Consider the following 25,548-nt stretch of genomic DNA (forward strand, 5'->3'; position numbering starts at 1 on the left):
CAACGAATAATTGATAATGTGAAACAGGAAAAGGTCCAAAGGTGTATGAGTGGTGGGAGGGGAAGGGGAAAGGGAAGAAGGGAAAGGAAAAATTATGAGAAAAGAAAAAAAATGGAAAACTAAATCTATGTAAATAGGGAAGGGTGGAGGGGGTGAAGGGTACACAGGTAATGGGGAAAAAATAAGAACCAAGATACATCATGTACAGGTACAAGCACCCAATGATAAATGTAAATGTATTGTTTACCTAAAATGTACCAATAAAAGAATTTTTTAAAAAATCTGTTGGAAGTAGGCAAGTGGCTAAGAGTTCAGAGCAGGATGCGGTCACTTTAAGGACAATTTTGAAGACAAAAATGCTGACAGTGAAAGAAATGTAGAAACCACAGACTCACCAAGGGGTCCACATTCTTGGGGACAAAGAGGAAGTCAACAAGGCCATGCTTATAGCAAACTATTAATATTGGAGTATTTTCCTCTCGTCCATCATTGCAGGTCAGTTCACTTAGATTACTTTTCAGGTGGAAAAAGCAAATGATATCCTTGTAAGGCCTCTAAACATTCTTAAAGGAATTCAGTGGTTCTCCATGAAAGCAGAGTGTAACTGTTACATGGATAGAAGTCTTTTCTAGATGCCAATAACTTCTCCTGAGAAGCAGCATTAATGATTCTGCTCACTGATAATACAAGATGTTCTTCATAACCACCTGTTTTATTTATTAGAATGTAACTGCTATCACAGATGACTTTAATACAATTTACATAAGACTGCTAACTGTTCAACAAAATCAATTTCCTTGTTTTCCTGAACACAGTTCATATGTACTTTCCAGCTGCCCTCGTAGCTAGATGGGGCCATGTGATTGGGGCTAGCTAGTACAGGAGGGGAAGGGGTGTTGCCACTTCAAGGCCTGAAATCACCAGTGCATGAGACAGAATGATCTTAGAAAGCGTGTGTTCAGCCGGGCCTGTAATCCCAGCACTTGAGAGGCTGAGGCAGGAATACCACTGAGTTTGAGGCCAGCTTGGGGTACATAGCGAGTCCCTGTCTCAAAAAACCAACAAAACAAAACAATCACAAAAATAGATGTGTGTTCATGAGGTAGACTTCAGCTTGTGTCCCTCCTTTAGGAGAGATGCTACCAACTCGTCTACCTGCCCCTCAAAGATAAACAATTCAAGGGCTGGGGATGTAGCTCAGTAGCGACTGCCTGGCAAGCACAAGGTCCTGAGTTCAAGTCCTGATACCCCCCCCCAAAAAGGATAAACAGTCCAAGACAAACTTTAATGGTGCTGCTCCTTTACATGTTTAGGTCTGTTTGTTACTGTAGCCTGTGCTAGTACAATAATAAAAAGTTTTTTCAGTCTTAGTTGTCTATCCATTTATGATTTTATAGGTCAGTTATAAATTTGAATATTGTGGTACTTGTGATGCATCTTTGAATTGCAGGTATAAAAGCATCAAAAAACATAAACTGGGCTGGGGATTTAGCTCAGTGGTTCCAGCACCTGCCTTGCAAGCTCAAGGTCCCGAGTTCGATCTTCGGTACAAAAAAAAAAAAGAAAGAAAAGCATAAACTATAATCCAGTAAAAATGATACAAAGTAACACATAATGAAGAAAGAGAGTTAAAAGGAGTCTCCAGAAATGACATGCAAATTTATCTCTTTCCCCAAAGTTCATGCTTGCCTCATAGTAGGTATAAAGTAAATGTCTATTGTCTCATCAATAAATGAGTCCTCCTTCCTAGCCCCAGGCTGACACTTCAGACGCTCAGAGGACATCCACACAACAGTTCCCAGACAGTCATAACCTTCCGTGCAGCCTCTGCCTGCTCTGCTGCTGCCACCAAACCTCTCTCCTCCTCCTGACTCCCCTGATTTTAACTGCACTACTGGACTTGCCCTCAGTGACCTCCCAGAGCCAAATGGTCACCTCATCTTCTAATTTTCCAATGACCTTTCCTCCTTTCAGTCCCCTTTTACTACCCTCTCCAGAGTGTCCCCTCCAGGTCCAGGTTTCCTCATATCAATAGAATCTGGTCTTTTTTCACCAGTAGCATTTCAAAAAGCTTTGAGGGCCAATCTAGGATTAATGGCTTTATAAAAGCAAAAGAGAAGCCCAGCCCCCCCACATACTCCATCTAGCTGTGCATTGTCCACTGCCGTGTCCTGATGCAGCAAGAGGGCCCTCGCACACACCCCAAGCAGTTGCTGCTCTGGCCTTCCCACTGTCCAGAATGTGAGCTCAGAAGACTTCCTTATGTATTACCTGGTCTCGAGTGAGTTGTTACAGTCACAGAAGACAGACTAAGACCCTGCCTTCCCACTGTCATTTCTAATTTCTGGGCACATTGAACTTCTGTTATTCTAGTTTCTTTTCTTTCTTTCTTTTTCCAAAGTAATTCCTTTTGTAAATTTTTATCTTTAATTGATGAATAGTAATTGTGTAATTTATGGTATACAATGGGATATTTTGATATCTGTATACATTGTGGAAAGATTAAGCCAAGCTAATTAACCAATTATTCACTTCACATATTTATCATTTTATGTAGTGAAAATATTTAAAGTTTACTCTTTTAATAATAATATTAAAACATACAATATATTCTTTCTTGTAGTCATCATTGTATGCAATAGATCATTAAAGCTTAGTCAGTCCTATCTGACTGAAATTCTGTGCCTTTTGATCAACATCTCTTCCTTCCCTATCTGTTCCTTTCTCCCAGACTTTGGTAACCACCATTCTTTTTTTAGATTCCACATATAATTATAATCATATGGTACTTGCCTTTCTGTGCCTGGCATATTCCACTTAGCATAATGTCTTCTAGGTTCATCTATATTGTTGCAAATGGTAAAATTTCTTATCTTTTTAAGGTTGTGTACTATTTTTGTACATATATACCATATTTTCTTTCTACTGACCGTTTAGGAGCATAGTCTGGAAAGATGTTAGGTAAGTGAGGCTATCTGGGGAAACAACAAATAAGATGCCTTGGAGAATATACCTGTATTAGTCAGTGTTTATGAGAGCTTGTAAAGCTGGGGCAAATCTCAAAAGACCGCTCATGCTCTGAATCAGATTTAATGCAGAATGCAGAAATGTCCAAGACTGGCTCACAATGGCCTTCCTCAGAGTCAGATGTAGAAGAGTACAAAAACTCTGCCCACGCTAGAGATCTAAAGGTTCTGGTCAAAGACCTGGGGCCCAGGGCAGTGTCCTCTATGAGTCTGCATCAGGGGACAGGGCCCATGCTGGATGCTGAAGAATCTGCACCAGAAACCAGGAGAGGAAGCTCAAGGTGAAGGTGAAGACCAGAACTCCTCAAAAGAGAACACCAGCCATCCTTGGTGACAGTGATGACTGGAGCACCTCTGAAAAGAACAGCTGAAGCTCCTCCTGATACACGTGTATGATGTGGGGATGATATGTGGACCTCTGAATAATATAAGGGACATATTATAACTCCCAACCTGCTAGATGTCCAATACACAGAGTTCGTGTTCTCTAAAATCAAAGAATGAATTTTAGGAACAGAGGTTAAGAGTAGGAAGAATTTATTGAGAGAAAGATAGCTTCTGTCTAAGAGAGACAGCAGGGGCCCCAGAAAGTGGCTTGTCCCCTAGTTCCTTTTCTCTTTTACTATGTGATTCTTCTACCTTGTACACTCTGCTTATCAAAATCCTACCTAAAGTTTCATACCAAATTTGATGCAACTGTCTCCTTACAGCCTTTAAGATCCATGCTATCACAAAGACAATAAGATCTTTCCTCTCTTTGAACTTTCATAACACTATAAAGTGTAGCAAGTGGCCACTTCCTTCCACTCACTATATTTACCCCTCCCACAAAATTAAATCCTTGAATATAAGAACAATGTGTGATTTATTTTTATTACCCTTTCTTTATTTGAACAATAAATGTTCAATGCATAGTTAATGACTTAATAAATGTTTTGGATATAGTAGGCACCCTGTTTTGTTTTGTTTTTGGTACCAGGGATTGAACTCGGGTCCTCACACTTGCGCAGCAGGCAGCAAAACCACTGAGCTAAGTCCCCGGCCCTGGCACCCTGTTTTTAAAAGTGCCTTGTAGATCCCCAGCACTGCACGTGCGCATGCGTGCTCACAGGCACACGCGGACATACACACACACACACACACATCACCTTGAAAACTTTTAAATAACTTTAATCTTCAATGTCAAATGAGCAGCGATAGGGTATTGGGGAAACAGGGATTGCTAAGCGATTTCTTCTTTGTTTTCTTCCTAACGTGAGGGAAACAAAAATAAATGCTGGTTTCTATGACCATAACAACAAGTTTTTCTACTATAAATGTTTTATTTTAGGCTCCTAACCAGGAACTGTCTTGTCTTTTATTTTAGGCTCCTACACAGGATTTGAATTGTTTTAAAGGCAGTTTGTAGGAAAAATGAGAATTATAGAGCTCCCTAACTCTAAACTAATTTTGTGGGCAGGCCAGTTTTAGTGAAGGTGAATAGCTTTTATTCCTTTAGTTTTTGTGTTCTTCAAAAAGCAAGAAGGAATGGTATGACAAAGCTGATCTAGTTCATTCTTACTTACCATTTGAAGAATATTTGATTGTTTACACTTCCATGTTCTTTGACCTAGTAAACTTTTTTCTGAAATGGCCTATTAATACGAACACCAATAGGGGAATATTTAAGTTTTATTCTTGTTATAATAGGAAATTTAGCAAAGATTAGGCTGAGTATGTTTCAGTAAGCTATTGATTGTTCTACAGAAAGCATGAAAATAAAAGCAACTTTACAAAAATAGAGGACTTTCAATTTGCAGTCTGAATTTTAGCAGAAGTATATGTAGGAATATCTTTATGTTTAGCCTTTCACTACAACTAGAGACAAGAAAAACAGTAGTTTCTTAAATTTATTCCTTTTAGAAAAATAAATATATTGACTTGCCCTTGTAGTCACAATCGAGTAAGTAGTTGGCATGGCATTCACTTTTCTGATGTAAACAACAATAAAAGACAACATGGAAAATGACAATTTGCAGGCAACCACGGCAAGATTATTGTCCTTCAGGGAAGGTAACACACGAAGGCAGCCTCACTGTTTCCTGGCACAGAGGGGCAGAGCCTCAGAGAGACCAGCAGGGGCTCCAGGCAGAGCAAAACTCAGGTCTTCTAAAAGCCGGGGTTGGAAACAAGCTCACTTAGAGAGAGGAGCTGCAGAGAAAGACCCCTCAAAAGTTGCATAAAAATATCTCCCAGGTATTTGGTCCACTGATAAGATCTGTATATGAGAGAAAGACCACAGGAAGTCTGGCAGAGAACAGTTCTGGAAGGCAGAGAGCTAGGCAGAGAGCTAAAGGTGCGCAATAATCAGGCTACACAAAAGTTTAGGCCTAGCCTAGTGTATGGTGAATGATCTAAAAATACAGTGAATACTTATGGGATTCTTTAAATTACAATAAAAGACACATTGCCACTAATCCTCAAAGTATTTCCCCTTCCTTTGAACAAACTTGTCCCACTGTCCTTGCCATTTTCTGAAGCAGTTCTGGAAGTCCTCTCTCATGAGTGTCTTTAGTTGTGCTGTCTCAACTGCCTCATTGTCTTCAGTTGATAAAGAATGTTTACATTTCATGGTCATTTTTACTTTAGGAAAGAGCCAGAAGTCTCACAATCAATCCAGTGAATAAGGTGGATGAGAACACACTTAAATATTTCTGTGGGGCAGACATTGCCATAAAAATTTGAGTTGATTCAGAATATCAAGGCAGCCACAAAAACATACTTCCAGAATTGTTTCAGGAAATGGCAAGAATGATGGAATAAGCGTGTTTGAAGCAAGGGGGAGGGTTTTGATGGGATTAATGGCAATGTGTGTTTTTCTGTAATAAAAATTTAAGTTTTATTCAAACATTCATGGTATTTGTTTAAAAATTATACCTTTTGTTCGTATAAGTCCTCATGAATGCCTTGAAACTTCAAGACCACTCCAGGAAGGCCACCTAGAATTAAGGACCATGAGCTACTAGTGTTACAAAATAGGAGCAAAAGATTAATTTAGACAGACACCACCAAAACAAGATTGAACACTCAGAGGAACATAATTTAGAGCCCCTTCACTGTATTATCCACTATCTCTGGAAGACAAAAAGGAAAGAATGCATGAAAAGAGAAATCAAGCAAACAAACAAGAAACCCCATCACCATTAGACAAAACAGTGAATCAAGCAGACCCAGAGATGATCTAGATATTGAACAAACTGACAAGGACTTCAGAATAACTATAAGTAGTATATTTTTAAAATTATACAAAAAGGATGAAAAATGGAGTACTTCAAGCAGGGAATTTGATCTATGAAATAGGAATCAAATGGACAGTCTGGATTGAAATATCTGAAATTAAGAAGTATTGAACTGTATAGTACCAGTCTAGATTCAAAGATAGTCATAGAAAATATTTAAATTGGAAAAAAAATTGCCAGTTATTCCTCAAAAGACTAATATTGGGCCGGGGATTTAGCTCAGTGGTTTCGCTGCCTGCTGCGCAAGCACAAGGACCTGAGTTTGATCCCTGGTACCAAAAAAAAAAAAAAAGACTAATATCTAGAATATATGAAGAACTCAAAAAATCAGACTCTCCAAAATAAAAGACTCAGTCCAAAAATAGGCAAGTGAGGGCTGGGGATTATCTCAGTGGTACAGCTGCCTGCCTTATAAGAGCAAGGTCCTGAGTTTGATCCCCAGTACCCCTCCCCCCAAAAAGGCAAATGAAATGAAGAAACACTTCACAGAAGAAGTAAAAATGGCTAATAAATACATGAAGAAATGCTCAACATCATTGGCCACTAGAGAAATGTAAATTAAGACCACTGAGATTTAATCTTACCCCAGAAAGAATGTCTATCATGAAGAAATCAAATAATAACAAATGCCGGTGAGGCTGTAGGGAAAAGGAACCCTTCTACCTTGTTGGGAATGTAAACTAGCGCAACTACTATGGAAATCAGTGTGGTGAATCCTAAAAATACTAAACAAGATGGGCCGGGGATTTAGCTCAGTGGTTCCGCCACCTGCCTCGCAAGCGCAAGGTCCCAAGTTCGATCCCTGGTACCAAAAAAAAAACTACACAAGAAATTCCATTTGATCCAGCTATTCCCTTTGTAGGTATCTTCCCAAAAGACTTAAAGATGTAATGATCCATACATACCCATGTTTGTAGCAGCACAATTCATAATAGCTAAATCTTGGAAATGACCTATATGTCCATCAATAGATAAATGGATAAAGAAAATGTGGTATTTATAAACAATGGAGTATTACTCTGTCATAAAGAAAGATAAACCTGAATTATTTGTAGGAAAATGGATGCACCTTGAGATCATAATGTTAAGTGAAATAAATCAGACACAAGCTTAAACATCATGTGGTTTCTTAGTATAAATAGAGAGCAACATTAAAAGACATGTAATAGGAAGAAGGGAGATAGCTCTTCTCAGAGGGGAAGGGGATCAAGGGATGGAAAGGGGAAGGAAGGGAGGGAAGGGTGGTGAAAAAAGGAATTAGATGTGCTATGTATGTGTGTCAACTCCCCACAAGGGATGTACACATTACGTACTGTAAACATGGACTAATAAAAAGGAAAATATTTAAATTGAACACAGAACAGAAGAAAGTGGAAAAGCAAAAGAGCAAAGTAAGACAGAGATAAGGCCAGAAGTTTAACATACATATAATCAGTGTTCCAGGAGGAGAGGAGAGCATTAGGACACAGCAATGTTTGAAGGATAATGGCTGAGAGTTTTCTTAATCTAGTGAAGAATACAGTTTACAACTTAGGAGATTCAGGATGGCAGATCAGGGGTACCCATCACATGCCTGATTCTCACCAAGACAGAAGCAAAGCAACAGGTGTGCAGCTGCAAGTTGAGGTGGGTGGTGCTGGGAGAAGTGGAAACCAACAGTAGAGAGTCAGAGATCTTGCATAATAGAACAATAAGGGAAATGGCTCCCAGTTGGCACAGGAGGGGAACATGGCAGAAGTGATTGTAGAGCTGCAGAAGAGGGGGCCCCAGTGAGCTCCACTAGTTCAAAATCTGGAGCCTGACACACAGTGTCTGAAGGAGAAGACCTGGCTCTGCATGGTGAGCTGGTTTGCAGAGGACCTATCTGCATACCTGGTGTGTTCACCAGGTGCTGGAACTGGGAGCTCTCTTGAGAAAGACCCTACCATCTGAGCTTGCTGTTCTGAAAACCTCTGCATTTTCCAATCTCCAGGGCCCCAGGCCATTTCACAGCATGGCTTAGTGGGGGTTCCCTCACAAGAGCTTTGCCTAGAGAAGAAACAGCCACAAACCCAGTGAGAATTCTATGCAGTGAAACCGTGGACTGCTGGGAAGGGAGCATACAGCACCTCCCTTTAAAATCTGCTGTTTGGGGAACCTGCCATGGTGTCGGGTGAGCTTAGAGCCTGTGGGTCCCGCTGTTACACACAGCTCTGGGCTGCTCAGTTGCCTCTCCCTCCAGAGGCCTCTGGGGACAGTCACAGCTCTGGCGTTTGCTCCACCCTTGGAGCCTGCAGCCCAAAACCCCCCAGAGAGAATCTGAGCAGTGAGCATCACCTTCTGCTCTACCTTGTCCCAGTGTGTAAAGCTGCTGAGAAGAAGCCCAGCTCACTTCAGCCCACAAACCACTTCTGCTAATCACCAGGCAGGGGATGAATACCCCTAGCCTTTGCTCTGTCCTCTTTGGTTTGGTTTGGTTTTGGATTTTTGAGATGAGGTCTTGCTTATAACTCAGGTTGGACTCAAACTTGTGATCCCCTGCCACAGCCTCCCAGAGTGCTGGGATTCACAGGGTATATCACCATCCTCAACTGGCATGCATTATGGTCACCCACCCTTGCCCCCACATTCAGGTACCTTGGTGGGAAAGCAATGTTTATGTTCTCATTTATTTGTTTTGTTTTTTTGTTGGTTGGTTTTAATTTTACTTTTCTCCTTTTTATTTCTTTCTTTTTCATTTTAATTTTCCTCCTGTTTGTTTTGTTTTTGTCTTTCTTAAATTAAAAAATATTTTTCATTTTATTCTATATTTTCCCCTTTTCTGCTGTTGTCTCTGAACTTATTTATTTATTTATTTATATTGTAGCTGTGGGCTGGGGATTTAGCTCAGTGGTGCCACTGCCTGCCTCATAAGCACAAGGTCCTGAGTTCAATCCCTGGTACCAAAAAAAAACACATTTCCCCTACACCCCCGCCCCCCCCTCCCTTTTTTTAACAGCACCGGGGATTGAACCCAGGGCCTTTTCATTGAGCTATACTCCAGCCTGTTTTAATTTTTTATGTTGAGACAACATCTTCCTAAGTCATTAGGTTGCTCACACTGGCCTCAAACTTGTGATGTTCCTACCTCAGCTCTCAGAATGCTGGGATTACAGGTGTGCACCACCAGGTTAAGCTCAACAACACAAACTATTTGAGAATAAACTTGATGAAAGATCTGCAAGACACTTATACTGAAACTATAAATTATTATAAGATAATTTAGCAAAGATTTAAATGAATGGAGATAAATAATGTTGATGAAATAGAAAACTTGATATTTTAAGGCAGCATTTTCCTTCAATTTAGTCTATCAATTCAACATAATCTCATTCAAATACCAAGAACATTTTTTTTTGCAGTGAATCAACAAACTAATTCTAAACTTTATATTGAAATTCAAAGGGTAGGGCAAATACAATCTTTAAAAAGAAGAACAAAGTTGGAGAACTTATACCATTGGATTATAAGGCTATAGTAATCAAGTACAGTGGGGTAAAGTATTGGTGTATTGGCAAACTACAGATCAATGAAATAGTATAGATTCCATGTATAAAGCTCTGTTATATGGTACTTGATTTTTTGTATGTGTATGTGTGGAACCAGGGATTGAACTCAGGGCCTTGTGCTTGCCAGGCAGGGAAGGCACCATTGAGCTACAACCCAGCCCGGTACTTGATTTTTGACAAAAGATTCAAAGTCTTTCATTAGGAAATGATTTTTTTTTTTTTTTTTTTTTTTGCAGTACTGGGGAACAAACTCAGGACCTTGTGCTTGCGAGGCAGGCATGGTACCATTGAGCTAAATCCTGGCCTGCAAATGAATATCTTTTTCAACAGTGTTGGAGAATTATATATCTGTCTGGGGAAAATAACATAAATTCTGTCCATCAATATACAAAAAATTAATATAAGATGAATAATATACCTAAACATAAAATCTAAAACTTTAAAGCTCTTTAAAAAGCATAGGAGAATATTTTCCGGAATTTGGGATAGGCAGAAATTTCAGATGGGGCACAACACTAAGCATAAAATTTAAAACTCATAAAGAGTAGAAGTATCTGTTCACCCATACCATTAAGATAATAGAAGCTATACCATGTGATTGAAAACATTCTCCCCAGCACTAGAGATTGAATGAAAACATTTTAATTTTTTTCTCTTGTAATACTAGAGATTGAATTGATGATACTCTTAGTCTTTTTTATTTTTTATGTTGAAACAGAGTCTTACTAAGTTGTCCATGTTGGCCTTGAACTTTTGATCCCCCTGCCTTAGCTTAATAAGTAGGTGCGATTACAGACATGCAGTACCATACCCAGCTTTAAAAAGAATGTGGCTCTAGAATATACGAAGAACTCCTACAAATCATAAAGAGCATCAAGTAGACATTTGACAAAAGAAGGTGTATAAATGGCCAATAAAAACATGCCACATGATGGAGATGTGGGAGTGAAGTTAACCTACGTGAGTTAGAACAATGAATCAGAGGCTAGGCAGGGTGAGGAAAAGCACTCCCCAGCCCCACTGTGGTCAGTCCTGGCAGGGATGTCCAAGGCTGAATGAGGTAAGGGATACTGAAAGGCAGCCCACCATGGGGTATCAGAGTCTGCCATGTTTTCTCCCTAGATGTCCCCCAAAAGCCTCATGTACTCTGAGGTGGGATCTTTGGAAGGTGATTGTTTATGAGGGTTTATAGCTGACTTGCTGTTAGGAGATGGGTCTGGTTGGAAGAGGAAGGTTACTGGGGCATTACCTGGGTGGATTTCTCTCTCTGCCCAGCTCCTCCCTTTACTCCCTCTGCTTCCTGTCCTTCTTCAGGTGAGCAGCTTTTCCTCTGCCAGCCCCTGTGCCCTTCTGTTTTTTCTTTGGAGTTGCCAACTAAGGACTGAAACACAAGCCAAAATAAACCTTTCTTCCAGTAAGTTACAGGTATTGGGTATTATGTCCCAGCAACAATAAAAGTGAATAAGATGGCATACAAAAGTCGGTGAAAATGTTCATATCACGAATGAGATTGCTGAGAAAGAATCATGAAAAAGACCCCATTCACAATACATACAAAATAAAAACCTAAAAATAAATTTAACCAAGTAAGCAAAAGACCTCTAAATGAAAATTATAAAATTTTGATGAAAGAAATTAAATGACATAAAAATATTTTGAAATTCATATTCATGGATTGGAAGAATTAATGTTGTTTACAAAGATCATACTACTCAAAGCAATCTATAGACTAAATGCAAAGCCCATCAAAATACCAATGACAATCTTTACAGAACAAGAAAAAAAAGGGCCCAAATAGCCAAAATCATCTTAAGCAAAAAGAACAGTAAAACTTTATGCATCACATTACCTGACTTCAAAATGTACTACAAAGCTGTCATAATCAAAAAAGAATGATATTAACAAAAAATAGTACCAAGAATCAACAAATGAGTTTGTATCAAACTAAAAAGCTTCTGCACAGCAAAGGAAACACTGAACAAAGTGAAGAGACAACTTACCATACAGGAAAAAAATTTTGCTGCTATTCCTCAGACAGAGGACTAATATCTAGAATCCATAAAGAGTTTTTAAAAATTAAATTCCCCCAAAACAAAATACCCAATAAAAAAATAGACAAGTCAAATGAATAGATATTTCTCAAAAGTACAAATGGCTAATAAATTTATGAAGAACAGTTGTCATCACTGGGATTAGAGAAATGCAAATTAAAATCACACCGAGATTCATCTTACTCCAGGAAGAATGGCCATCATCAGAAAAATCAAATAATAACAAACGCTGGCAAGGCTATGGAAAAAGAGTAACCCTTCTCCCCTGTTGGTGGGAATGTAAACTGATACAGCCAGAATGGAAAGTCCTCAAAAAGCTAAAACTAGAAATTCCACTTGACCCAGCTAGTCCCCTTACAGGTATCTTCCTGAAAGAGTTAAAGTCATCATATTACAGTGATCCATGAATGTTTATAGCAGCATAATTTATAATAGCTAAATTTTGAAAGTGGCCTCTATATGAATCAGCAGATGAATGGATAAAGAAAATGTATTTATACACATGGAGTACTACTCTGCTATACAGAAGGATAAACTAATGTCATTTGTAGGGAAATGGATGTACCTTGAGACCATAATGTTAAGTGAAATAAATCAGACACACAAATTTAAATATTATATGATTTCTCTTATATAAGAACCCCCCCCCAAAAAAGAGCAAGATAAAGTAAGAAAGGAAAGAGCTCTTTCTCATATGGGAAGGGGATTAAGAGATGAAGGGAATGGGAAGAGAAGAGGGTAAATAAAAGAGAGTGAAGATGGGTCATGTACATAAGGGATGTACCTGTCCATTCCTCCCCATAAGGAATGTGATCATTATGTACTAGAAACATGCACTAAAAAAAACCAAAACAGAAAACTGAAAGAAAAGACTTGCATGTTCTTAGCAGATTTACCCAATATACCCCCAAACCAGAAAGAACCTAAATATCCATTAATAAAGAAATTGTGGTTTATCCATACAATGGAACACTATTCAGCAATAAATAAGAATAAACTGCAATTACACAGAACAATGTGGATATATCTGAAAAGCATTGTGGAGGATAGTGACACAAGCCTGTAATCCCTGCACTCGGGAGCCTTAGGCAGGAGGATCACTCAGAGTTCAAGGTCACTTTGGGCCTCATAGAGAGAGCCTTGTCTCAAAACAAACAATCTTCTTTTTTTGGTATCAGGGATCGAACTCGGGACCTTGCGCTTGCAAGGCAGGCAGCAGAACCACTGAGCTAAATCCCCAGCCCTAAAACAAAAAATCTTGAAAGCATTATATTCACTGAAAGCAGGCAGACACCAATGAGTTTATGATTCCATTTATCAGAAGTTCAAGGGCAGTCAAAACTAAACTATAATTGTTGAAATCGAACCATTGTTGCTGTCAGGGGAGTGGGGATGGATTGGAAAGGGGTAGGAGGGAACTTTCTGGGAGCAGAAATGCTTTATATTTTGATGGTGTGGTGGTATATATTTTTTAAGACTAATAAAACTGTACACTTAAAATCTATGTATATTATTTTTCTAAAATATATCTTTATCTAAAACATTTGAATTTTATCACTATGGGGTGAGATTTGCTCACTTTCTACATTGCTTATTTCTAAGTCTGTGAACTTCTTTTTTTTTAAGGTTTTTTTTCAGACAGGGTCTTGCTTTGTAGTTCAGGCTGGCCTTGAAATCACTATGTAGCCCAGGATGGCCTTAAACGCAGGGTGATCCTCCTGCCTCAGCCTCCTGAGTGCTATGAGTACAGGTGTGTGTCATCATGCCCAGCCTGAGTCTTTGAACTTTTTTCAATAAGCATGCCTTAGTTATTTTAAAAAGCCACACTGAAGATATAAAAATATAATTACGTGAAGGTAAGATTTGTCCAAAGGGTGGGGAATTAAGTTAGGCACCCTTCTAATATATCCCCCCAAATGGTCAAGGAAGTCTAAGAGTTAATGTATAAAATCAAACCCTAAATTTTAAGTTGTCATAAATAAGAGAAAATGGAGGTTAATATTAACAGATTTCTGAACGCTTTCAACGATTAAAGCACTGTTGGAAACTATAAAGGAATAGATTTTTACTACACAAAAATGTTAAAATAGATAATAAATGTACACAAAACTAAATACAACAGGACGTTAGGCGAATTTGCAAAAACAACCTATGACAGCTTTGTAGAGAAAGGATGAAAAGATGGAAGCCAGGAAAGAAAGAGAGGAAAGGAGGGACAGAGAGAAGAAAAGAAGGGAGGCAAGCAAAAGAGAAGAAAGGAAAGGAAGGCCAGAGGAAGGGAAGATGGGAAAACCACAAGCGACTAATCAACAGGTGAGTAAAAGCAAGCCTGAATTTTCAAACATAAATTACGCCTAGCAAATTAGCAAATATTATTGTTAAATGATTGTATCCATGGTACGAGTTTAATTTTTGCCTGCTAATTTTGTAGGAATGTAAATCGCTGCATTTATAGAAATGGATCTGGTCGTTTGCACTGATAACCTAGTACATTTATATTTTTAACCAGAAATATTTTTGAAATTCAGCTAAAGGGGATAAATAATAAATGTCACTCTTTTCAGGATTATTTATAGTAGGCAAAATAATAACAATAACCTAAATCCCAACATTGTGGAACTAATTCATTAAATTATGGGATACCTGTTGGATGGATTTTTATTCCATCAGTAAATAGTGTTTACAATGAGTTTTTAAGGACATTTTAAAGAAATATTTTTTGTGTTTTTAAACGCTCGTGATAAATTGCGGATAGCAAGGCGGAACTCCAGTTTGTCTCCAAAACAGAAATTTTCTGGTGGTGAAAAACTCTGTCTTTAGGCATACTGCATTTTCCCTGTGGGCAACGCAAACGTGTGTGTTTGTGTGCGTGTGTGTGTGTGTGTGTGTGTGTGTGTTATTCAAGGTCTGTTCAGGAAAACCCAAGCCGCCGCTCTCTGTGTTCAGGCCTGGAGGGTTTAGTGGTGCATTAGGGGGTCACAGGATTGTCGGGGGGAGCGAGCTCCGGGCAGCTGCAGCGAAGGAAGACGCGGTGGCACCTAAAGGTATCAGCTTGCAGCAGGTGGCTCGGGAGAGCTCGCCAAGAAGCCTCATGAGCCTTACATCTGTTCAGCAGCTGGCTGTCTCTGCCTCTGTAGAGTAATAGATTCCCCTTTCCTTCTGCCTTCCAAATTTCCCCAGATTCCTCTCCAGGCAAATTCTGACCTGACATTATGGGAAATGTAGTTCCTGCTGTTGGCCACTGCAGGAGAGGGGTGGGGCTGATGTCCCGCACTACAGTCCATGCAGCACTACGTGACAAGTGTGGCTGGGAATCACCCACTCCCTACCTGTCAGCCAGGCAAGCGGTCAGGAGGCCACAGGTTGGATAGAAAATAGTCTGCCTTGTAGATAATAGAAGCTGTCCTACATGTTTTATTAAAATCATTTGTTTTTTACATAGGTGGCATTCCCAGCTTACTTTATTACACATTGGCAAAGCGAGACTCAACCAAGTTATACAATTTAAAATCAGTTATGCGGCTGTTTAGAAGTTTAGAAAACAACATGTGAACAATGTTCAGTTGCAACTCTCATAACTGGTGGGAATGTGCATTGCTACATTCCTAAAACAGTGGATGACCCTTGAAAACATGCTCTGTGAAAGATACAGGGTCACATGTTCTGTGATTTCATTTATGAGAAATCTCCAGAACAGCTAGCCAGCAAGTAGATTAATAATTGCCAAAGGCTGGGGAGTGGTTGCTGGTGGATTTCTTGGGGTAAGAGCATGAAGTGGTCTTAAAATTAGATAGTGAGGATATTTCTACATCTTGGAACATACTAATTACCATTGAAGAATTTTAATTGTGGCAAAATATACATTACAGGAAACATTTGAATCATTTTAAATGTACAATTCAGTGGTATTAAGTATTTTCCCTTGCTATACAACCATGGTGATTATCCATCTCCAGAATGATTTCATCTTCCCAACCTGAAACTCTAAACCCATTAAACAACAACTACCCACCCTCCACTCCCACCAGTCCACTCCACCAGCAACCACATTCTACTTGCTTTTTCTATGGGTTTCACATCCTAGGGACCTCCAGTCAGTGGAATACCATAGTATTTGTCCTCTGGTGACACTTACCATAATGCCTTCAAGGTTCATTCATCTTGTAGCGTGTAATAGGATGCCTTTCCTTCTTCAGGGTGAATACTATTCCACTGCATGCATGTACCACATTCCCTTTATCCATTCATTCATCATTGGACACTGGGTTGCTTCCACATTTTGGTGACTATGAATGATGCTACTATGAACATGCATGTAAAAATAGTCATTCCACTCTCTACCTGCAGTTCTTTTGGGTCAATACTCAAAAGTGGAATTGCTGGATCATATGGTAATTTGATTTTTATGCTTTTCAGGAACTGCCATTCTATTCCATAGCAGGTGTATCAATTTACCTCCTCACCAGCAGGGTTCAGGGTTCCAATTTCTCTGTATCCTCATCAACACTTGTTATTTCCTGCTGCAGTTGCTCTTTAGAATAATAATCCTAGTGAAATGGTATCTCATGATGGGTTGGATTTGCATTTTCAACTGTAAATTTTTAAAGGATGAATTTTATATGTGAAACATATCTCAACTTAAAAAATACTATTCATTGAGAAACTTCGGTAGCACAAAGCCCTCCTAGTGTCCAGATCTTGGTTCTAAGTACCTTTCCTGATTAAAGGGGGTCAATTTAGGGCAGAAAAAGTACAAAGTGAGCATGGGAAATTTCACTGTGCCAGAAAGCAAGGAAATGTTTAAAGAATGGCGAGGCAGGGTGAAACGGACACTGACCAAATTTGCAATAATTTGAACATCAAAATGAATGACTGTAATTATTTGTAAAATATTGCATAAATTGCAACCCATGAATTCATGTAATAAAGAGAGAAAAAGGAAAAGGCAAATCTTTATAGAAGAGTGCTAGCTCATAGATGTAAAAGGAATTATAGGATTTAAAAATCATGATCTTACAATTCCTGATAAAATGCTTGGTTCAAGCAGAGAACGGGAATGGATGTTATAGCTATTAGGTGAACAATTACTCAGAAACCAAATATTCACATGGTGTTTCCTGTAGGTTATTAATTGCAAATGAAAAAATATACCTTTACAAAGAACCACTTTTAATAAATCACTAAACTCAGAATAGTGAATTCCAGAAGAGCTTGGTATCTTATGTTTCCCGATACGATGCAATGCTAAGTCCACGACATCACCTGTGAAGTAGTATTACCAAAATGTGTGGCATGAGAGTAAGCGAGCTTTCCTGAGCCTGAGCTCCTTTTTCCAGGAATTCAGGGAATAATGGAGCACATTCAAAGACGCCATGTAAGAGGTTTAGGCAATTGACCTAGAATCTCTGAAAAGTCAATGTCATGAAAACAAAGAGGAGAAACAGCAAGGCTACTGCTGTAGACAAAAAGACACTTGAGAGCCCCAATTAAACAACAGAAACAACAAAACACACCTGTTCAGTAAGGGCTCCTGCAGGCTGCACTCAGATTTCACAAATGAATGCTAAAATGATGCAGGTAAAATAATTTCTCATGCTTTAGTGATCACCAAAAAACGTTTATTAATAAAACTTTTTAATGAATGGACATTTTTATTGCAATTCTCTTTTGTATTCCCTTCCCTATGGGAAAAGAAAGCATAGTCACATAAACACTGTCCTTGAAAGCCAACAATATAGCATGTGCTTCAAGATATCTGTATGATTTATCTCTAGATAAATCATTCAGCCTAGGAATCTTTAGCCTAGGGAGAAAATAGAAATGAATGGAAAATTTTTCACTTCACTGGGCAAGCAAAACCTCCCCACCTGTTAATGTCATTAACTGCAATATAGGCAGCTCCATAATACAATATTTCTAGATAAAATGCAGCTTTGAAAAACCACTGTCCATGGGGCCGGGGATTTAGCTCAGTGGTGCTGTGCCTGCCTCATAAGCATAAGGTCCCAAGTTCAATCCCTGGTACAACCCCCCCCCCAAAAAAAACTACTGTCCAACAGAAATATGTGAGCTACCAACCTGAGCTCATATATAATCTTTTTTTTTATTGGTACATTGTAGGTATACAACACAATTACATTTCTCATTGGGAACTGTACCTTTACATAATGCATCTTGGTTCTTATTTTTTCCCCATTCCTAGCCCTTCCTTCACCCCCTCCACCCTTCCCTATTTACAAAGGCTTTATTTCCATTTTTTTCCATTTTTTTCCATTTCTCATCATTTTTCCTTTCCCTTCTTTCCTTTCCCCTGCCCCTCCCACTACCCCTACCCCTTTGGACCTTTTCTTCCTATTTTGCATTATCGATTATTCATTCTAATCAATGGTACATTTTAGGTATACAATATAATGACATTCATCATTGGAAATTTGCACCTTTACATAATCTCTCTTGGTTCTTATTTTTCACCCTTGCCCAGCCCTCCCTTCAAAGCCTCCAGTCCTCCCTATTTACAAAGATTTTGTTCCTATTTTTCCATTTTCTCATATTAATCCCATTCCCTTCTATCCTTTCCCCTAGCCCTCCCACTTCCTTCCCCTTTGCCCTTTTTCTTCCTATTTCACATTACCTATTATACACTTAGTCCTTATTTACACTTTCAGTTTCTCACACCAGAGAAACTATTCGGTATTTATACATGTGTGTCCTATTTATTTCACTTAAGACTATCGCCTCAATGTGCATCCATTTAGCTATAAATGTCTCTAATTTCTCATTTTTTATGGCTGAGTAGTACTCCATTTTATAAAAAAACCACATTTTCTTTATCCAGTCTCCAGTTGATGGGCATTTGGGCTGTTTCCAAATTTCAGCTATCACAAACTGTGCTGCTATGAACATGGGCACACATATATCACTGTGGTATGATTCTTTTAATTCTTTGGGGAAGATCCCCAGCAGTGGAATAGCGGGATCAAATGGGACTTCCAGTCCTAGTTCTTTGAGGTATCTCCATACTGATTTCCACAGTGATTGCACCAGTCTACACTCCCACCAGCAGTGGAGCAGGGTTCCTCTTTCCCCACAGCCCCACCAGCATTTGTTATTGGTTGATTTCATGATAGCAGCCATTCTTTCTGTAGCGAAGTGGAATCTCAGCGCTGTTTTCATTTGCATCTCTCGAATGACCAGTGATGTTGAACATTTTTTCATGTATTTATTTGCTATTTCTACTTCTTTGTCTGAGAAATGTCTCTTCATTTCAGATGCTCATTTTTGGATTGGGTCTTTAAATTTGGGAGGTCTGATCTTTTCAAGTTCTTTATAGATTCGAGATAGTAGACCTTTGTCTGAGGAAGAGCAGGTGAAGATTTTTTCCCACATTGTGGGTTGTCTCTTCACACTGCTGGTGGTTTCTCTTGCTGTGCAGAAGCCTTTTAATAAGAAGAGATCCCACTTGTTGATTGTTTGTGCTAGTTCATGGGCAACTGAGGTTTTGTTCATAAAATCTTTTCCTACACCGATGTCTTCAAGGGTTCTACCTAACCTCTGTTCCACCTAACCTCTGTTCCAACTGGTTCAGAGTTTCTATTTTAATATTTAGATCTTTAATCCATTTTGATTTTAGTTTAGTGCATGGTGAGAGATATAGGTCTAGTTTTAATCTTTGGCAAGTTGAAGCCCAATTTTTCCAGCACCATTTATTAAAGAGGCTATCTTGGGCCAGGGATTTAGCTCAGTGGTTTCGGCACCTGCTTCGCAAGCACAAGGACCTGAGTTTGATCCCTGGTACCAAAAAAAAAAAAAAAAAAGAGGCTATCTTTCCTCCAGTGAGGGTGTTTGGCTCCTTTATTGAAGATGAGATGGCTGAGTGTGTCTGGCGTTGTTTCTGCATCTTCTAATCTGTTCCACTGGTCCTCAGGTCTGTTTCTTTGCCAGTACCATTCTGTTTTTATCACAGTAGCTTTGTAGTAGAGTTGCAGGTTGGGGATTGCGATACCCCCTGCCATGTCTCTGTTACCTAGAATTGCTTTTGCTATTCTGGGTCTCTTCTTGTTTCAAATGAATTTTTGGATTATTTTCTCAAGGTCCATGAAGTATGCTGCTGGGATCTCAGTTGGAATTGCATTAAATCTATATAGCAGTTTTGGAAGTATGGCCATTTTCACTATATTAATCCTTCCTACCCAGGAGCAGGGCATGTCTGTCCCTTTTCTGATATCATCTTCAATCTCTCTTTTCAGAGTGCCATAGTTTTCAGAGAAGAGGTCTTTGATTTCTTTCATTAGGTTGATTCCTAGGTATTTCAGTTTTTTGGATGCTATTGTGAAAGAGATTGTCTGCCCTATTTCTCTCTCTGTGAGTCTGTTGTTTGCGTAGAGAAAAGCTGTTGGTTTTTGTGTGTTGACCTTGTATACAGCTACTTGACTGAATTTGGTTATTAAGTCTAGAAGACTTTTGGTGGAGTTCTTGGGGTCTTCTATATAAAGTATCATGTCATCTGCAAATAATGACAATTTGACTTCTTCATTTCCTATCTTTATTCCTTTTATTTCTTTCTCTTGTCTAATTGCCATGGCTAATGTTTCTAGAACTATATTGAACAAGAGTGGTGATAGTGGACATCCTTGTCTTGTTCCTGATTTTAGTGTGAAGGATTTCAGTTTTTCACCATTTAGTATGATATTGGCTGTTGGTTTTTCATAGATGGCTTCTATCAGTTAGAGGTAGAGACCATCTATTCCAATTTTTCGTAGGGTTTTATCATAAATACATGTTGGATTTTGTCAAATGCTTTTTCTGCATCTATGGAGATAATCATATGGTTTTTGTCCTTGGCTCTATTGATATAGTGTATTATATTGATTGATTTGCGTATATTGAACCATCCCTGCATCACTGGGATGAATCCCACTTGATTAGGGTGTATGATCTTCTTGATGATCTTCTGCATTCTGTTTGCCATTATCTTATTAAGGATTTTTGCATCTATGTTCATTAGTGAGATTGGCCTATAGTTCTCCTTTTCGGTTGGGTCTTTCTCTGCTTCGGAGATCAAGGTGATGCTTGCTTCCAGGAATGAATTTGGGAGTATTGCTTCCCTTTCAATTTCATTGAAGAGTTTAAACAGTAGTGGCAGCAGTTCCTCTCTAAATGTCTTGTAGAATTCAGCAGTGAAGCCATCAGGGCCTGGGCTTTTCTTAGTTGATAAGTTTTTAATTACATTTTCAATTTCATTGGTTGATATTGGGTTGTTCAGAATTTTTAGGTCTTCTTCGTTCAACTTTGGTAATTCATATGTATCTAGGAATCTGTCCATTTCTTCTGTGTTGTCCATCTTATTGGCGTATAGGTTCTGGAAGTAGGTATTGATGATCCTCTGGATTTGTGCTGCGTCTGTTGTCATTTCACCCTTTTCATTCCTAATTGCATGGATTTGGGCCTTTTCTTTCCTTTTTCTGACAAGGTTGGCTAAGGGTTTATCAATTTTGTTGATTCTTTCGAAGAACCAACTCTTGGCTTCATTGATTTTTTGTATCATTCTCTTAGTCTCCATTGCATTGATTTCTCCTCTGATCTTTATAATTTCCTCCCTTGTATGAGCTCTGGGGTTGTCCTGTTCTTCTTTTTCTAGAAACTTGAGGTGCAGCATCAGGTTGTTTAATTGGGCTCATTCTGTTTTCCTAATATGCGTATTCACTGCTATGAATTTCCCTCGTAAGACAGCTTTCATTGTGTCCCATAGATTCCGATATGTTGTATTGTCATTGTCATTTAATTGAAGGAACTGTCTGATTTCTTCTTTAATTTCCTCTGTGACCCATTGGTTATTCAGAAGTGTATTGTTCAATTTCCATGTGTTTATGAAAGTTTTTGAGTTTCTTTTGCTATGGATCTCCAATTTCATCGCACTATGGTCTGATAATATACAGGGGATAACTTCAATTCCTTTGCACTTACTTCAACATGTTCTATGTGTGAGTATGTGGTCTATTTTCGAGAATGACCAATGTGCAGCTGAGAAGAATGTGTATTCTGATTTTGTGGGGTGGAAGACTCTGTAAACATCTGTTAAGTTCATTTGTTCAAGAATTTGATTGTGTTCTAGTATTTCATTACTTATTTTTTGTCTAGTTGATCTATCTATTTGTGACAGTGGGGTGTTGAGGTCCCCCACTACAATTGTATTAGTGCATATATGACTTTTCATGTCCGTTAGTATTTGTTTTATATAGTTGGGTGCACTAGTGTTTGGTGCATAGATATTTATGATTGTCATCTCTTCCTCTTGGATTCCTCCCTTTACAAGGATGTAGTGTCTTTCTTCATCTCTCTTAATCAGTGTTGGTTTGAAATCTACTTGATCTGCAAAGAGGATAGCTACTCCTGGTTTTTTTTCGGGTTCCTGTTGCATGGAGTATTGTTTTCTACCCTTTAACTTTCAGTCTATGAATTTCCTTTTGAATTAAGTGTGTTTCTTGTATCCAGCATATTGTTGGATTTTGCTTCTTGACTCATTCTGCCAGTCTATTTCTTTTGATTGGTGAATTGAGACCATTAACATTGATAGTTATAACTGAAACATATTGACTTGTCATTGCCATGACTTTTTCTTTTTGTTGGGTTCTTCCCCTTTACATTTAATTTCTTGTCATGTCAGCTGGGTTCATTCTGCTTTGCTTCCTGGGGTTGGGATCCTCAATGTCTGTTTCTAGGATATTGTGTAAAATTCTTTGGAGTGCTGGTTTGGTATTCACGAAGTTCCTAAGGTGCTCTTTGTCATGAAACTATTTTATTTCTCCATCAATTTTGAAAAATAGTTTTGCAGAGTCCATCAATCTGGGTTGGAGGCTGTTTTCTTTTAGGGCTTGGAATATGTCACTCCAAGCTCTTCTTGCCTTGATGGTTTGTGTTGAGAAGTCTGCTGTGATTCTGATGGGCTTTCCTTTGTATGTGATTTGTTTCTTTTCTCTAACTGCTTGTAGAACTTTGTTCTACTGTTGAGTTTCTGGAATCTTAACAATTATATGCCTATGTGTAGATTTTTTTTTGATCAAGGCTGTTTGGAGTCCTATATGTCTCACTTATCTGTATGTCAAACTCTTTTCCCCTGCTTGGGAAGTTTTCTGCCATTATTTCTGTGAAGAGATATTTTATGTCATCTGCACTCTCTCCTGTTTCTTCATTGACTCCAATCAGTCTTATGTTATTCTTCTTTGCATCATCTAGCAGCTGCTGGATTGATTTCTCATGTTCCCTTATAATTTTGAAGCAATTTTTGTTTTCCTGGTCACTAATTGCAATCTTATCTTCTATATCTGAAATTCTGTCCTCACATTGGCTCATTCTGCTGTGCAGACTTTCAATGGAGTTTTTCATGTCCTGGAAATCTATTTGCATCTGTTTTATGGATTCCAGTTGTTTCCTATGTTGGGATTCCATCATGTTCCTGAGCTCCTCTCTAGATTTATTAATCATGTCTTGCACTAGGGGCACAATTTCTCCTGTTATCTGAGAAATTATTTCTGATTTCATTTTTTCCAGATCCCCTTTTGTTGCCAGTTCAGTGGGTCCAGGTGGTTGAGTATCAGAGGGTTCCATCTCATTTCCCTTTGGGGTTGCTGTAGGTGATCTGGAAGTCTGGTTTTGAGACTTATTTACGTGTTTTCTCATTTCAAATGGTGGGGGGGGGTGTTGGTGCCTGTACGGATTACCTCCTCTGAGCTGGGAGAGGTAGGACTGGAGCAGCAGTAGGGATGGTGGCCCAAAAGCCCTTTCCTGTGGGCTGGGAGCAGTGGGAGAGATGGTGGCCGGGAAGCCCCTTCCTCTGGTCCAGGAGCAGTGGGATGGCAGCTCAGAAGCCCCTTCCTCTGGGCCAGGAGCGGCGGGACAGAAGGTGGCCCACAGGGCCTATCCTCTGGGCTGGGAGCAGCGGGAGGGATGGTGGCCAGGAAGCCCCTTCCTCTGGACCAGGAGCAGTGGGATGGCGGCTCAGAAGCCCCTACCTCTGGGCCAGGAGCAGCAGGACTCAGTACCGTGGTCTGGTGGTCCAGTGTCCTCTGCGTCTCTATAGTGTGGAACCAGGTGGCTGTACAGAGGAGCGGGGTGGGGGGGTCCAGTGGATTGTTGCCAGGGCGCGGGCTGATTTGGCATGTTCCACACAACTCGGGACCTCGGTAGGGCATGTGCAGACCTGCCTGTCTGCAGCGGGCTGATCGGGCGTGTTCCGCACGACTCCACTCATATATAATTTTATATGCGCCAGTCTAGTAGTACTTTAAAAACATAATGCAAAATTACTTTTCATAATGTATATCATTTACCCCAACATATTCAATAATTATCATTTAAATAATCAATATAAAAATGATTAAAGAAACATTGTGCATTCTTCTATTGTACTAAGTCTTTGAGATCTGGTCTGCAATTTACACTGTCAGAAGATCTCAATTTGGATGAGTGCAGCTCGGATGCTCCATCGTGGCTTACAGTGTGGACTTAAAGAGAACTGGACCAAGGTCCTTCAGAGGATAGGCATCAATGGGACAGCTTCAAGAGTGAGCTCTCCCAAGACGGACTTTTGATTCCCATTTGTTCTGGGAATTTTTTTTTTCAGGGATGAAAAAATAAGCTGAAATTTTCTGTTACCTGCCAAGTGTGTAATATTTTTGTCATTAAGTTGTCCAGGCTGGGCTCAAACTTGAGATCTTCCTGTCTCAGCCCCACAGAGTGCTGGGATTATAGGCCTGTGCCACCACACTCAAGTGCATTTTCCCTTTCAGGTTCCCAATACAGCAACTGTACTCCAGCCCTCTCCACAGTGCCTGGGCTGGTAGAGAAGCTTCTCTCTGGTCACCGCTCCTGAAGTTGTCCTGCCACTGCCTCACCACTGATGCTCAGGCCTCCATCTATAGGTGCAGCTCTCCAGAATGGAAAGTCATACTTCCTGGCAGAAGCTGATCTTTCCACTTTGAGTGCCATCTATGTACATTTCTGCAGCAAACCAGTGTCATCCTTGGCTTTGTTCTCTCTGCTAGGATACTGTTCCTTCCCGGAGCCTTTCCCGCCAGGTATAAAAACACATTCCCTTTCAGGGGCCTTTGCTGTCCTGTTGGCAGGCTGCTTGCTCTTGCCTCCTTCTGCCCACACTGGGCCACTTGTCTTTCACTGCCATCCACTGTCCTGATTGTTCCCCTGAGTATCTTACCTCTCTTGGGAGTCTTCAGGGCCAGCTGGCTAATTTCTGCAGACCCACACCCAGCAGGTAGATAGAATGATTACAAAATTATACTGCATCCTTCTCCCTGTCCTGAGTCCAAGCCTGGCGCATTGTGACTTCGAAGCTCCTCCTACTGGCAGCCTTGAATCTGGGCTGCCACTTGGCTGGCTTGGATGAGTTACAAGCGTTGGCCCCCAAGTCCCGGAGACCAGTGTGAACACAATGGTAAGGGAAGGAGGTCAGGGCTCTGCACCCTTTTCCCAGCCTGGCTCTGCAATAACCAATGAAGGCACCAAGCAAAGCTACTTTGTCTCCTGGGCCCAGTTTCCTCACCTATGAGAGGAAGAGCAGCAAATAGGATCACCCTAAAGGTTCTTCTAGTTCATTATCTATCATTTCATGCTCAGCAAAACTATTAATATGTGTGCATTGTACACAATTCTT

General features: G+C 39.7%; 1 protein-coding gene across 1 annotated transcript in view; it reads right to left on the minus strand.

Moving 5' to 3' along the window:
* Window positions 1–25,548, minus strand: part of Anp32a (acidic nuclear phosphoprotein 32 family member A) — an 81,611-nt gene that overhangs the window by 42,434 nt on the left and 13,629 nt on the right. The window contains exon 3 of the mRNA XM_087198914.1: window positions 11,081–11,212. Coding sequence (XP_087055040.1) covers window positions 11,081–11,212 — 132 coding nt within the window. The remainder of the gene's footprint in view (window positions 1–11,080; window positions 11,213–25,548) is intronic.

The sequence above is a fragment of the Heterocephalus glaber genome, unplaced genomic scaffold (genome assembly GCF_053883595.1).
Source record: "Heterocephalus glaber isolate CG9 unplaced genomic scaffold, H.glaber_assembly_v1.0 deba00001689, whole genome shotgun sequence".
NCBI classification, from domain to species: Eukaryota; Metazoa; Chordata; class Mammalia; order Rodentia; family Bathyergidae; genus Heterocephalus; species Heterocephalus glaber.